The following is a 15,964-nucleotide window of genomic DNA, read 5'->3' as shown; positions in this document are numbered from 1 at the left end:
TGTCGCGCATGCGCACTTCTCGCCACAGTGCTAGCGAGATGACGTATAAGCCCTGAGCGTTCCACGTCGCTCGTGGCGTGTTTACATGGAGGCCTAGCACAAGTATTATAATATAATAGTAAAATTCGAATAAAATACATATTTATGTACAATAAACAGTCTTATTTGCCGATGAAAAAAAACACAATGACATTCACCAATTTTTCAGAGCTGTATTATCTTTAACAAAGACCCTCAAGTCTATTAATTGTAGTTTTATTTAGCATGTTGACAAAATGACACACCTAGCCTTTCTCAAAAATAACTGTTAATATATTGGGTTTTAGGTGAATATACTGCATTTCAAGTAATTTTGGAGAATTTCTATCATTTAAAATATAATACAAGTTAAAATAGATACATTAATTAAATAAATGGAGAATTTGTTTATCTGTTTCATCCCCTCAGAAGTTAAAACAGTTTTTAACTTCGTTAATATAAAGATTTGGAGTTTGTATTAATACACTAGTAGGTGTATGATGAGCAAAGTGAGCAGTCATCATGAAATAAAGTTAAATTAAATTAAAATCAAGGCTGAGAATTTCCACTTTGAAACTTCTGTGCTCCAAAACAGTCAAATTCAGGCAGACGGGTTTTCTTATGTCATGAACACAAGGAACCCCTCCTGTAAGGGTCATCTTGGATATATAACTTTTAAAGCATTAGGTTTTTTTGTGTGTTTGTTTGTATTTGTTTTAAATAACAGAGTTTTTTTAGGTTCCCAGAATTCACTCCTGTTTATATTGTCATTTTTATTGTGCAAATGTGAGAGATCACCATGCTGTTATTTTCTTTATATTTTATTGACCTACAATCAAAACAGCCAGGTCAAGTTCAATTTATTCATTTTCAGGAGCCATTTCACAGGTTATATCCAAGATGTCTGCGTGGGTTTCCTCCGGGTGATTGTGTAAGGAATGTGTTGTGTTCTCCCTGTGTCCGCATGGGTTTCCTCCTGGTGACTTTCTGTGAGGAGTGTGTTGTGTTCTCTCTGTGTCTGCATGGGTTTCCTCCGGGTGACTGTCTGTGAGGAGTGTGGTGTGTTGTCCTCGTGTCCGCAAGGGTTTCCTCCGGGTGCTCCGGTTTTCTCCCACAGTCCAAAAACACACGTTGGGAGGTGGATTGGAGACTCAAAAGTGTCCGTAGGTGCGAGTGTGTGTGTCTGTGTTGCCCTGTGAAGGACTGGCGCCCCCTCCAGGGTGTATTCCCACCTTGCACCCAACGATTCCAGGTAGGCTCTGGACACACCGTGACCCTGAACTGGATAAGCGCTTACAGATAATGAATGAATGGTTAATAGTCGTTTTGAAATTAATGATGCTCACTGACATGCTTTACTTTAAGCATCCATTAGATTACCAAACCTTTAATTGCTTTCTCCATTATCCTTCAAATATATTATTTGTATTTTAAATGAAACTCACAGATAAAACACAACATTAAACTTATTTGCGTGAGGAAGAATTTTTATTTTTTTTATTACCTCATAAAGTATACACAAATACTGTTGTAAATAAAGTGAGTGTGTTAAAGAACTGTACAAGATATCAGTACACAATACAATACCCCTACCCCAACCACCCCCTACACTCCTGCTGGGTCTCTCTCATACACATTCACCTGAAAGTGGAATCTATATCCATTTATATGAATCAGTATGTGTGATTCAATGACATCATTATACATTAAGAGTGGAGTCTGACTGCAGTGTGATCGTGTGTGTGTGTGTGTGTGCAGGACAGGAGTGTATGAGAAACACTGAGTTAAGACACTGCAAGACCGCAGCAGCAACAATCCGTACCATCAGCCACACATACATACACACACACACACACACACACACACACAACAGTTACACTCTGCAGCTAAAAATAAGATTAAAAAGTGACATTTTGAAGACAAAACACTCTTTCTCTCACTCACACACACACAATACACACCACAGTGACCCAGCCAGTAGTGCATTGTCTCTGCCCACCCCTAGTTTAGTATCTGTATTATTTTTTTTTTAACTCTGATAACTCCCTCAGTTTAGTTGCATCTTTTCAACATTACACCTTAAACACCTGACAACAATTTGGCTTTACACAGGAATCCAAAATTAAAAAATATTTACAGTGAAGGTTAAAAAAAAGTGAATCTTATGCCCTGCCCGTTTTGAAACAGCCCCACCCATTCCCACCAGATATCCAATAAGACAAAAATTTAATTCAATGATTAAAAAAATGTGAAGTATATTGATATTATGTGGCTGGTAAGGTGAGGACTGTGATGTTACAATGAGGTGATGTAGAATGTAGCTTGTACTCGCAGGTAAAACACTGTAGTCAGGCAAAGACCCACCCAGACTAGAACAAAAACTTAAAAAATAGGACAACAGAAATATCTTTGGAAAGAGGAGGGCAGAAAAGCTAAACAGAATTAAAAGGTTCTACATTTCTTACTCTCTCACACACTTCTGCTTTTTGAGATTTCTGGCATAAAACGTAGCCCCCCTCCCACCCCAAACCACTACTAATAACAGTAAACATCGATTAAGACACTCAACCCAAAACAGGTCACTACCTTTCTAACACGTCAGACATATTCAGTCTATTCACTTATGATCCTTTTTTCCTTTCAGATGTCCACCCTGAGGCATTTTCATTTCAACTGGCTAGATATCAGCTTTAAAGGGGAATTCTGATTCTACAAAAAATTTAACACAATGTTAAAGATGGAAGTCAAGAGAAGCCTGGCATTGTTTAATGTCTGAATATTTTATTGTGGTGGTGATACGAACCAGACGTCTGAATGTTTTGTCTCAAAATACTGCCCCACAAAATTATTATTGAACACGCTACTGTGTGCGAGCAGAATTTTATGATAATTTTTGAAAATTTAAAAACAACAGAGTCATTGATGCAAAGCACCATTTACATGAAGCACCAAAACTAAATGTGCATAAGTGTCACTGTAAGTGTATAAAGCACTTTTGTTGGAACAAACAACCATTTCAACCTACTATTGCCCTACCCGCCTGATCCAGACCATCAGTACTGGGCTGGGCTTTTATTTTTGAAACCATGAACGAGAAGTGTGAGTGTGTGTGAGTGAGCAAGCGAGAAAAAGGTTTCAATTTTGTGCTGTAAACGTCATAAACCCTGGTTCTAATCACCACCATAAATTTAATTACAATGCTCTTACAATCGGAACCCCTCTTAATATCCAAGTATACTCTGAGTTACATCTGAAACACTAAAAATTCGGAAAATATTGGTGGAATTTCACGTTAAAGTCACTCCTACGCTGGTATTAAGCTGCAGTAGTCTGACCTAGAACTGCACAATATGAGCCATAAAGCAATTTTTATCCCCCACATACGACACAGCTACGCCTTTCGATATTTTTAAAACGTATTCATTTAAAGTCTTGAAGATCGGCCTTAAATTTTTTAAAAACAATTTAATAAACATTGCAAATTGTCAAAAGGATCATTTGAATGAATATTACAGCCTTCAGCACTATAAGTACTTAAAAGCCATTGTTGCAATAAAAATTAAAGAAAGGTATATTGTGCAACCCCACAGTGAACTCAAACCTCAAAACAATTTTTTGTTGTCTTGCTCAGAGTGCCTTACTGCTAGTCTATGCATGCTCTTATACAACTGTGCACACACAGATTCCAATAGGAGAGAATAAACAAACGTTTTTGATATCAGAACCACCTCAAAAGCCATTTCCTTACATACAAAACATCCACCTAAAAGCAACATTCAGCTTCTCTCTGAGCCTTCATAACACAAATAGAGTTTAGGAGTGACGGATGATGGGTGAAAACTGAGGTATGGGCAGAAACAGTGGATTAAAGAAGTGGAATCTCCAACTTTCAGTGCAGTGGTGAGTTGAGAGTTAAAGAGGGTTTAAGCTCTCGTGACACTATTCTCCAACCGAACTCGCGATTCACTGGCAATGTGTTTTAAAAAAAAGAAACAAAAGAAACCTCTGAGAATATCTGGAGAAGGTGAGTGAGTCTTGCAGCCCTGCAGGAGAAAACACACACATGATAGGTGTATTTAAGAGTGTCAGTAAAATCGATATAACGTGCCTTACATGTTCATTTCTATGCTACTGATTAACATCTGAATATCACACATTCATTTGACTTTATTTTCCTAATTGTCCTCCAAATATCATTGTAGTTAACATGAAGTAGCAGTAAATGATTTTTGAATAGCGGTTTACAAATAAAAAGACAATGTACAGTGGAACCTCTACTAACGAACTTCATACAACATACGAACCGGGCATTTGAATATTTTTTGCCTCCACCAACGAACCATGACTCTAGAAACGAACCCGAGCCTCCGCCGAGCCGGCGGCTGGAAATGTCCACTGACCCCAATCGGCGAGTCTCCCAGCGCCCCAAGACTTGAGTGAGCTTTTAAGATTAGCACATTGTAGCTTTAGCAATTTAGCATTAGTGTAAATAGCAGACATCAGTTAAGCCGTATCTACGCTTCGTCTCCCCACATTCACCACCTACTCTCCGTTATTCCACCCCCCCCCCCACCTCCCGTCATACAGCCAGTGCCTGTGTTACTCCTCCAGCCAGTCGTCACGTCTTCAAGGTAGCGATGTGTAACCATTTACAACTTCATTATTTCTTTTTTATTACTGTTTCCACTGTATTTCTCTTTTATTTTTAGTAACGCTATATATATATATATTTATTTATTTACACACACACACACATACATACATACATGATTATGATTATATATATTTAAAATTTAAAAGTATAAATAAAGAATTATAAGTGGTCCTAATAAACACTGAGAACTGAATGAGGTCTGATCAGTCTGTAAAACTTTGTGGTGTGTATATTCAGACGTGTGTTTGTGTATGTTACTCACCTGTCATTGTGTGCATGGTTGGACAGCTCACTTTCCAAGATGCTCATATGGCATGCTAACCTGCTGAAAGAAGAAGAGAAATATTAGCAGAGTAAAAGGGAAGGGTGTGGAGAATAACAATTATACACACACACAAAGATATTTGCCTTCACACACAAATGAACTAGAGTGACATTCCATTCTTTATCAATGGGGTTTAATATGATGTCAGCCCACCCTTTGCAGCTATAACATCTTCAACTCTTCTGGGAAGGCTTTCCACAAGGTTTAGGAGTGTGTTTATGGGAATTTTGACTATTCTTCCAAAAGCATATTTGTAAGATCTGACACTGATACTAGGCAAGGCTCGGCTCGCAAACTCTGCACTAATTTATTCCAAAGGTGTTCTACTGGCCTGAGGTTGGGACTATGCGCAGGCCGGTCATGTTCTTCCATGTCTTTTTGGACATCACTTTGTGCATTGATGTGCAGTCATGTTGGAACAGGAAGGGGCCATCCTCAAACTGTTCCCAGAAAGTTGGGAGCATTAAATTGTCAAAAAAAATATCTTCCTTTCACTGGAACTAAGGGAACCAAGCCCAACTCCTCAAAAACAACCCCACACCATAACAATAATTCCCCCGCCACCAAACTTTATACTTGGCGCCGTAAAAGTACAGTTCTCCTGGCAACTGGCAAACCCAGACTCATCTATCAGACTGCCAGATGGATAAGTGCGATTCGTCACCCCAGAGCACACGTCTCCACTACTCTAGAGTCCAGTGGCAGTGTGTTTTACACCACTGCATCAGGTGCTTTGTGATGCAAGGCTTGGATGCAGCTGCTTGGCCATGGAAACCCATTCCATGAAGCTCTCTACACACTGTTCTTGAGTTCATCTGAAGGCCGCATGAAGTTTGGAGTTCTGCAACGATTGCCTCTGCAGAAAGTTGTCTCTCTCAGCATTAGTGGTCAACCACTTTGTGGCTGAGTTGCTGTCGTTCCCAATCACTTCCACTTTGTTATAATACCACTGACAGCTGACTGTGGAATATTTAGTGGTGAGGAAATTTCTGGACTTTGCACAGGTGGCATCCTATCACAGCACCACGCTGGGATTCACTGTGCTCCTGAGAGTGACCCATTCTTTCATAAATGTTTGTAGAAGCAGTCTGCACGCCTAGGTGCTTGGTTTTATAAATCTGTGGCCATGTAAGTGATTGGAACACATGAATTCAATGATTTGGACAGGTGAGTGAATATTTAGGCAACAGTGTGCACATTATATATTACATTAAGGATGGACCAACAGTGAAAGTAAGCAGGTGGGAGTTTGCGTATTTGCGAGGATGATATAATAAGTGTACCTGTGATGATGAGACGTTGGCTCCTCTGTGAAGTCTCATGCTCACCTTCCTGTCCCGCTCTCCTCGGGAGATGGCCCGCGGAGACGTGTTACCTAGAAACACAAGCAAAGGGTAAATGCTTTAGACACACAGGCGCACACACACACAAAAACACACTATTATAATAAGTACATTCAATAATTTTCAGCATCCAGACTAGGAACTTTAATAAATAATCAAGAATTCAGTGTCCAACCTGTATCTATTTATTACAGATTCCCATCACTTAGCAGTTTTCCATTTTACAAAGAGATATGCGGGAATATTCAAGATAGACAGAAACACCTGGGAATGTAATTTGGACATGACACAAGAGTGGAGATGAAAGCTTTTCAAAGATGAAAGCACCAAGTACTGTTTATCTGACTATGAAAAGAAAAATAGCTTCCAATTTTCTTTGCATAAAACTCTAGGCAGATATAAATCAAACACTAAGTTGAGTAAGGTTCTAAGAGCCTGTAACTAATTAGAATCAACCCCCACACACAAACACAGGTAAACACACAAGCTTATTTTTACCTGATTGCTGTATGCGAGAGGCAGGATTGGAGGAAGGCTGCTCTGGCCCATTTCTAACCCTGTTTGGCCCAGAAGGAGCATGACCTCTGACTCCTGAACCTCGCACCCCTCCACCATCTCTCTCTTCACCTCTTCTCTCCCGATCACCCTCATCCACTGCCCGACTAGCTCCCTGAGAGAGAGAGAGAGAGAGAGAGAGAGAGAGAAGCAGTATGGTTACCATTTCTATTCTAATATGAGATTCTCTTTCCTTTTCATTACCACTGGAACATCAACCAGTGTTAAGAGAATTCGAAGCTCAAGTGATTGATCAATATTCTAGTGAAAACCCTTTAACAGAACATTGCTGATTAACATTAATGCCATTTCATTGTAACAACTAATGAGAGACACAGGGAATAAGCATAATGTCTGTGTTTCCTTACACATGTTTCCTTATTGGATTGTCCATGTGTGCACCCTCATTTCTTCACATTCCGCTTCACAGCATCCACCTTCTATACATACTGTCTTCCCATGTGTTCTTAAAACCCAGCTAAACCAAGAATTTCTTAACACTTTGATATGTGTTTATAACTGATATTAGTGTACTTACAGACTGAGGCAAACTGTGGATGAGCATGAACAAAGTAACTATTATTTTCTCGCCCCCATTTTCCCTCAACTTTAAAACACTGGCTTCTATAACCACAAAGTACATAAGCAGTCTGAAGCAGCACATTATGTCTAATTTTTATCTATAAGTGCAGAATCTGGCATGCTATTCTAGAAATTAGAAAATAAATTTGAGATTAAACCACATAAATGATAAAATAAAATGTACTTTTCTTTTCACATCAAACGTAGATGAGCTAAGGCTGTTTTTGATCTCAGACACTTACTTCTATATATATTTTACACTGGAGATTTAAACCTTTAAATCTTTATTTTCAATTTTTTTTGACAACAGTCAAGTTATAAGCATATAATTTACATTTATTTTCACAAGGTTATTATATCATAAATTGATTTTTAAACATAATACAAATGTGCGTGTGTGTATTGATACACTGTTTTAGCAAAAACTAAATTAGTGTGGAAAACAGAGCAGTTTTAATTAATCATTAAATAGTTAAAAGGTCATCATAGATCTACTTACTCTAAGAAAGAATCTGACACTTTTAGGTACTCACAAATTTGAGCATATTCCAGTCGAACACATAGTCATAGGAGAACCCCTGTCTGTGGAAGAGGTTCCGGAAGAGCTGCCGCAGGTATGAGTAATCTGGCTTATCATCAAACCGCAAGGAACGGCAAAAGTTCAGATACGTAGAAAACTCAGCTGGTAAAGAAACAAAAACACAACATAATAAACAAAAATCCAGAATAATTACACACACACACGCACACGCACACGCACGCACACGCACGCACACACACACACACGCACACACACACACACACACACACACACACACACACACACACACACACACACACACACACACACACACACAGAGAGAGAGAAAATAGAAGGAACAAAGGTGAATGAATGAAATTCTAATCCATGTTCCAGCACTAAAAAAGAAATGATTCAATATCCCCTTTCTTCATTTGTTTCGCAACAGACACAATTTCACAATACGCACTTTTCCAGAATTAATTGTTTCAAGTAGCTACATGTTTCAAAGAGATCCAAGTGAAAAAATAATTCATAAAAAATCCCAACACATGTTGGATATTATTAGTAATATCTTTTTAATACTTTTAACCCAGGAGCTACTTACAAGGGTAGCCCTTACACAACACCTCAATGGGTGTGGACATTTTCTTCTCACTGATGCGTTCATATTTCTGCCTCTTGGTGGCAGCCTTGAGACCCTGCCAGGGTAGAGAGCCCAGGTTAAAGTACATCAGCACGTAGCCCAGAGACTCCAAATCGTCCCGCCGAGATTGCTCTATATTCAGAGAGAGAGAGAGAGAGAATGAGAGTAAGGCGTTAAAATAGGTTACCTGAATAATATGCATGTATGTTGTGTGTCAGGACATGAATAAAAGTGCTCACAGTTGTCAAGAAATAAAGCAACTGAACCAGATTTCATTTTAATCGTTTTTATCTGACTTTGCTAAGTGTGAAATATCCATGAACACCTATCAAGGTCTATTTCTGACAAAACGTTTAATATGAAACATATCTCTTTACCTCCACAAAAGCTAGAGTCCTATAGCAATGTGTGTGTGTGTGTGTGTGTGTGTGTTAGTACCTATGCCCAGGTGAGTGTTGATGGAGGCATAGCGGGCAGTGCCAGTCAGGTTTTTGTTCTCGCGATAAGGGATGTGCTGGTGTGTGCGAGCATCTCTGTATTTCTTCGCCAAGCCGAAGTCAATGATGTAAACAAGATTGCCCTTCTTCCCCAGGCCCATCAGGAAATTATCAGGCTTCACATCCCGGTGGATGAAATTTTTGGAGTGGATGTACTCTATTCGACTAATCTGAGAAAGAAACACAGGAAAAAATGCTTTGTACTTTTTTGTACTTAAATACAGCATATGGTGTGAGTGAAAAAAACTCACTCCCTCCTACGGACACTTTGGAGTCGCCAATCCACCTACCAACGTGTGTTTTTGGACTGTGGGAGGAAACCGGAGCACCCGGAGGAAACCCACGCAGACACAGGGAGAACACACCACACTCCTCACAGACAGTCACCCGGAGGAAACCCATGCGGACACGGGGAGAACACACCACACTCCTCACAGACAGTCACCCGGAGGAAACCCACGCAGACATGGAGAACACATCAACCCCTCACAGACAGTCACCCGGAGGAAACCCACGCAGACACGGGGAGAACACACCACACTCCTCACAGACAGTCACCCGGAGGAAACCCACAAAGACACGGGGAGAACACACCACACTCGTCACAGACAGTCACCCAGAGGAAACCCACACGGACACAGGGAGAACACACCAAATCCTCACAGTCACCTGGAGCGTGAATCGAACCCACAACCTCAAGGCCCCTGGAGCTGTGTGACTGCGACTACCTGCTGCGCTACCGTGCCGCCCCAGTGCCTATTTGAGATCGCTTAATATGGAAACACATGGTGTAAATGCTCACTGCTTTTGTGTAACCTTCTTTACACCACACATCATGTGCATTAGCTTCAAAGGCTAAAGAAGGTTCATGAAAGCAGTATGAGGAATAAGCATTACCTAAAAATACTCCATACTAAATATCTCTGGCTGAAATTATATGCTCTGTGAGGTTGATCTGGGAAAAGAAGTTAAACTTTGCTCTACTTTGAGGGCACAAAGGAAACACTACATACTACTAATTATTTGTATTAGCAGAGTGGGACATCTTGATATCGACACAAGAGCACACAAACGTCGAGAATGACATTTTGTTGTATGTAGGTAGGAAGTACCATCTGGTCAGCAAGCAGAAGGACTGTCTTCAGGCTGAACTTTCTGGAGCAGAAGTTGAAGAGGTCCTCCAGACTGGGGCCAAGTAGCTCCATTACCATCACATTATAATCTCCCTCAGCGCCACACCACTTTATAGAGGGGATTCCCACTGAAACACACAACAAAGATGTATTATAGTAGCATGTTTCACAACCTATCATAAAACAATAACTGTGAACTGTTCACTTATTAATACATTCTGAAAAACTGCTGCCATAACTTCACATCACAATTTCCATTCTATTCTATATCCTTCTCATTCTTTCTTTACCTCCTCCTTGCATCATCTTGTAAAACTTGCTCTCAATGTGTAGCTGTGGGTGCTTTGTCTTCACACACTCCAGTTTGATGGCCACCTCTTCTCCTGTGGCGATGTTAGAACCTAAGAATCAACAAATAGCGAGACTGAGTTTGGGCTGTGTGTGTACACGGGCATGCAATCTATGTCCCTGCCCCTTTCTGCTGAAGAAGTAAGGGACTGTAGGCCATATGTTGATGCAGTTTGGGTTAGCCATATCATAGTCCCTCTTCAGTGGTCAGTTTCTCACCATTCCACTCGGATAATCTGTGCATGGCAACTAAACTAAACTGAAATTTGAAATAATTGTTTAATAAAGTGGACCAGGAATGTGTCTTACCGAGGTAAATATCCCCAAAAGAGCCACTGCCGATCTTGCGGCCGAGCCGATACTTACTCCCCACTCGCAGATCCATGTTCCTGGTCAACTGCAACACACAAATACACACATTTTAGCCATGTATGTCAACAAAAATAATTATGATGCTCAAACCCAATCCTGGATCTGGCCTAACATGTGTGATGTCATAGATCTGACACAAACTTAATTCAGCATTATATTTTGTGAAATATAGATTTCATAAAAAAAATCACATGTATAGAGAGGGAATTGAATCAATCCATACTTAAGAGAAACAGAAATATCGTACTGCTTGGTTTGAACCAGGACTGAATCCAGTTAGAGAGGATTTGAGATATTCAGCTTGTTGTGTACAGTAACTGCAGTTGCTGGACTGACTCCTTATTCTTGGAATTATCCATCAGCTGTTCAGCACACCCTAAGCATGTAAGTAGAGACAGACAAGCTAGTGTGCCAAGCTGGAGGAACTGTGCTTGTTCATGTGAGACTGCAGGAAAACCCTGGCAGAAATCAGGACAGAGCCTGCACGTGATACTACTGGAGAGATTTCATCATTTATTCAGTCATCCAAACAAAACAAAAAAAACCTGACTAAATGTTTCTCAGCCATGGCCGGTACAGAGAAAGTAAAGACCAGATTACTGTCTCCAGTAGTTACTACCGTTCTGTTCTGACTTAACCAAACAACACCCTTTTAATTTTCAAAGTGTTCATTATGTAGCTGATGTTTGCTGTGGGAACGTAAATGCAGTGTAATTCAGAAAGCTGCATTCATGATGAGAAGTAATTCAGAAAGGTAGCTACTTTTAGCCATGTTTAACTTTCCCTTGACACACCCTTTAATGGTGTATGTCAACAAGACAAGATTGGGCAAATATTTTCATCATTTGCAGGGTTCATATTTAGATCAGCTTACAAACCAAATACATTAAAAAAAGAATAACAGTATCTACAAACACTATACTTATCCTCTTTAGCGGTAATTCATGGTTACTACAGCTACTGCAGTTACTATATTTACTACAACTACCACAGTTACTACAACTTCCAGATACTACAAAAATACAACTACGAATTAACTACCGCAGTTATCTGAAGCTATCACATTTATTAAAGCTACTACAGTTTCTACAAACGTCAAACCATTACAGCTAATATAACAGTAGCTACCACATTTATTATAGTTACCACAGTTTCTATAGCTACCAGATAACTACCACTGCTAATATAACAGTAGTTACTATAGCCAGCATAGTCACTAAAACTACCAGTTAACTGCCATAGCTAAGTTACTATAGCTACTACAGTTGCTATAGCTATTACAGCTATCAGTTACTATAGCTACTACAGTCAGCACAACTACTACATTTACTACTACCACAGCAACAACCAGTTAGCTACCACATCTACTATACATTACAACTACCAGAGCTAATAACAGTAGCTACCATATTTATTATAGTTACCACAGTTTCTACAGCTACCAGATAACTACCAATGCTAATATAACAGTAGTTATCAGTTACTATACCCAGCATAGACACAAAACTACCAGTTAACTGCCACAGCTAAGTTACTATAGCTACTACAGTTGCTATAGCTATTACAGCTATCAGTTACTATAGCTACTACAGTCACCACAACTACCACATTTACTACTATCACAGCAACAACCAGTTAGCTACCACATCTACTATACATTACAACTACCAGAGCTAATAACAGTAGCTACCATATTTATTCTAATTAACACAGTTTCTACAGCTACCAGATAACTACCAATGCTAATATAACAGTAGTTATCAGTTACTACAGCCAGCATAGTCACTAAACTACCAGTTAACTGCCACAGCAGTTACTATAGTAAGTAAGTTACTATAGTATATATAGTATACTAAGTTACTATAGCTACTACAGTTGCTATAGCTATTACAGCTATCAGTTACTATAGCTACTACAGTCACTACAACAACTACCAGTTAGCTACCACATCTACTATACACTACAACTACCAGTTAGCTACCACAACTATAACATTTGCTACAACTACCAGAGCTAATATAACAGTAACTACTAGCTACTATAGCCACCACAGTCACTGGAACCACAACAGCTACTAGTTAGCTTCCACAGTTATGACAGCCACTACAACAACCACAGTTACTAGTGCTACTATATCTACATGTACTACGGTTACTAAATTTGCTAAAGACAAAACAGTTACAACAGATGCTAAAGTCGCTACAGATACAACATACACAGCTATATGTACCACAGCTACAGCAATTCCATAAAGTACAGCTACTACTGTCACAAGAGTTACAGTGTATAATACAATTACTACAGCTTCTACGTGTATCACCGTTACTATAGCTATTTACTACCAATATTTTCTAGTTTTAAAGAACGACAACTGCCTGACAGTTCGACGCTGCTGGTCAAACGCCAGCTGTTAGTAACTGTAGCTATCTAGTAACTAGCTATCATGCTAACCTGTGTTTAGTTGAAGTATACAGTTCAAATCCTGGATCCTCTGTTAAAGAAAGCGACCTACCTGCCCCAGGTAAGCTACCACACGAGTAAGTTATACAGCCTGGTCTATAAAGTGTGTAATTTTAAGTTGTTTTCATGGCTGCAGTGTCGCTGACAGTAAAGCAGCGTTAAGCTAGCGGAGTTAGCGCCCCTCCCCCTCCGCTCACTGTTCCAGCTCGGCCGACACCAACAATTCCCCCAATCCCAGCCTTTCTTTCCCCGCTGGTTTTGGCGGCTCATCGGTACCGAACTCACCCGATACTCAGCTCGACCGACAGCTGCCTCGATGCCGTTTATGATCCGCTGTTTGTCAGGCTCGCACAGCCGCGGGCGGAGGAGGATGGGAGCGGATTGCGGCGGCTGTCATATCCCGCTGTCCGTACGCTGCAGTCGGCTGAGCTCCGTGTACAGAGGCGCCGAGCCTGAGTTCACTACAACACTGTGGAGAACCAAACCTGCCAAAATAAAAATAAATACATACATAAATAAATGATATACAATTAATTTCCTTCATAATAATGATAATAAATATAAAAGTAAATATAAAAAACCAGAGAAAATAATAAACAAATCCTTACATAAATTAAAATGTCTATTTTTGTGCATTTAATTTACATTTTTTTCTCTCCTCACTCATTTTTTTCGTTTTTTTCTTAATATATATATTTTTACAATTCATTTTTTATGTGTTAATTTTAATATTTATTCATTTATTTTGGTTTTTTTCCATTTTTTCTTATTATATGTTAATAAGGGGGCTGTCCATCAATGATGTCATGGAGTCTAAACATTCTTATTGGTTGATCGATGCCTGATGCCATAGATCAACTCTACATGTCTTGCTCCATTAGCAGTATTCATCCCATAGTAATCTGTATTCATAATTCATGATAGCAACCTTGATATACCCATAGCACAACTCAATGGAAAACTGCAGTTATTCTGTCCCCAGAAATGGAGCTGTGGGAGACACATCTCTCTCTATGCAGCTCCTCGGCTACAGTGATGGAGCTGTGGGAGACACTGCTCTCCCTACGTGGATTCTCTGTTCTCAGACACGGAGCAGTGGGGTATTCTGCTTTATTCAAATAGTAAACACATGTCTATGAATGTATGACATGGGACAGAAGGCACGATTGAACCCATGAAATGGCATGGCATCGCGCCCAACAAGCAGATACATACATTGCTCTATTTCACTGAGGCGAGCAGCTGCTTCTCTGAGCAGATCAGTCACCAACCTTCGTCCTGATATTTGTGCTTTCGGACACCTATTAGAATCAGTTGCTCTGTTCTGAACTTGACTGCTAAGCCTGAATGTGAAAAACACACCCCCATCATTAGCATATATTGAGGAGGAAATACAGAAATAAATAAATGAAAAAAAGAATAAATAAATGATCAAGTAAATCAAACAAAAGTTAAAAATATAAATACAGAAAATAATATTAAGATATTATTATTTGTTAAGATTTATTTGTTTTTATATCCAGTATTAAGTCTTTTTTTCTTTATTTGCACCTTTATTAATGAATGTATTTATTTTTCATTTTGGCAAGTTTAGTCCTCCATTCACCATACTCCCTGCACTAGGGAGGAGGACACTCCCTCTTGTATCTTTTAATAATTGTTATAATATACAGGGTGGGCCATTTATATGAATACACCTTAATAAAATGGGAATGGTTGGTGATATTAACTTCCTGTTTGTGGCACTTTAGAATATGGGAGGGTGGTAACTTTTCAAGATGGGTGGTGACTATGGCGGCCATTTTGAAGTCAGCCATTTTGGATCATACTTTTGTTTTTTAAATGGGAAGAAGGTCATGTGACACATCAAACTTATTGGGAATTTCACAAGAAAAACAATGATGTGCTTGGTTTCAACGTAACGTTATTCTTTCATTAGTTATTTACAAGTTTCTGACCACTTATAAAATGTGTTTAAAGTGCTGCCCATTGTGTTGGATGGTCAATGCAACCCACTTCTCCCATTCTTCATACACTGATAGCAACACCGCAGGAGAAATGCTAGCACAGCCTTCCAGTATCCGTAGTTTCAGGTGCTGCACATCTTGATGGTATGGTGTGGTATATGGGGTACAAAGATAGTGGGGACATTCTTCACCAGTGAAAACTTCAAAGCCACTGGATATGTGAAATTGCTACATGATGATGTGTTTTCCTCCTTATGCAGTGAAGCTGACACGTTCCCTGAGTTTTTCCAGCAAGATGGTGCACCACCACATTATGGATGTCAGGTCCGAGCATTCCTAGATGAACAGTTTTCTGGAAAGTGGATTGGTCGTCATGGGCCAGATGAATGGCCCCCAAGATCTCCCGATCTGACCCCCTTAGACTTTTATCTGTGGGGTCATCGTAAGGCAATTGTCTATGCTGCGAAGATACGAGATGTGCAGCACTACTGATACTGGAAGCCTGTGCTAGCATTTCTCCTGCGGTGTTGCTATCAGTGTGTGA

The 15,964-nt window shown here is 39.7% G+C and overlaps 1 protein-coding gene across 4 annotated transcripts; it reads right to left on the bottom strand.

The window, feature by feature from the left end:
• Positions 1-1,504: 1,504 nt before the first annotated feature.
• LOC136699347 (casein kinase I) lies at positions 1,505-13,922 on the bottom strand. 4 transcript variants are annotated; one of them, XM_066674003.1, is made up of 11 exons: positions 13,739-13,922; positions 10,931-11,018; positions 10,564-10,674; positions 10,253-10,401; positions 9,082-9,310; positions 8,605-8,775; positions 8,011-8,159; positions 6,839-7,010; positions 6,281-6,372; positions 4,935-4,994; positions 1,505-4,061 (listed from the first exon to the last, which is right to left on the bottom strand). In XM_066674003.1, the coding sequence occupies exons 2-10, from the start codon at positions 11,004-11,006 to the stop codon at positions 4,962-4,964; spliced, it is 1,182 nt and encodes a 393-aa protein (XP_066530100.1). In that variant the 5' UTR covers positions 11,007-11,018; positions 13,739-13,922; the 3' UTR covers positions 1,505-4,061; positions 4,935-4,961. The 4 variants fall into 4 exon arrangements, with proteins under 4 accessions (XP_066530100.1, XP_066530097.1, XP_066530098.1 ...); XM_066674000.1 differs by having other exon boundaries at positions 1,506-4,061; positions 4,935-4,997; XM_066674001.1 differs by lacking the exon at positions 13,739-13,922 and adding an exon at positions 13,506-13,652 and having other exon boundaries at positions 1,506-4,061; positions 4,935-4,997.
• Positions 13,923-15,964: the final 2,042 nt, after the last annotated feature.

The sequence above is a fragment of the Hoplias malabaricus genome, chromosome 6 (genome assembly GCF_029633855.1).
Source record: "Hoplias malabaricus isolate fHopMal1 chromosome 6, fHopMal1.hap1, whole genome shotgun sequence".
NCBI classification, from domain to species: domain Eukaryota; kingdom Metazoa; phylum Chordata; class Actinopteri; order Characiformes; family Erythrinidae; genus Hoplias; species Hoplias malabaricus.
The sequence above is the reverse complement of the archived record's forward strand: the minus strand, read 5'-3'. Positions and strand labels throughout refer to the sequence as shown.

Excerpts from the sequence above, each read along its gene's own strand:
- LOC136699347 (XM_066674000.1), bottom strand. The coding sequence starts at position 11,006 with ATGGATCTGCGAGTGGGGAGTAAGTATCGGCTCGGCCGCAAGATCGGC. Across the intron at positions 10,402-10,563 it reads CAAGATGATGCAAGGAGGAG|TGGGAATCCCCTCTATAAAG; the intron begins GTAAAGAAAGAA and ends TGTGTGTTTCAG. Across the intron at positions 4,998-6,280 it reads CCAACGTCTCATCATCACAG|CAGGTTAGCATGCCATATGA; the intron begins GTACACTTATTA and ends TTCTTCTTTCAG.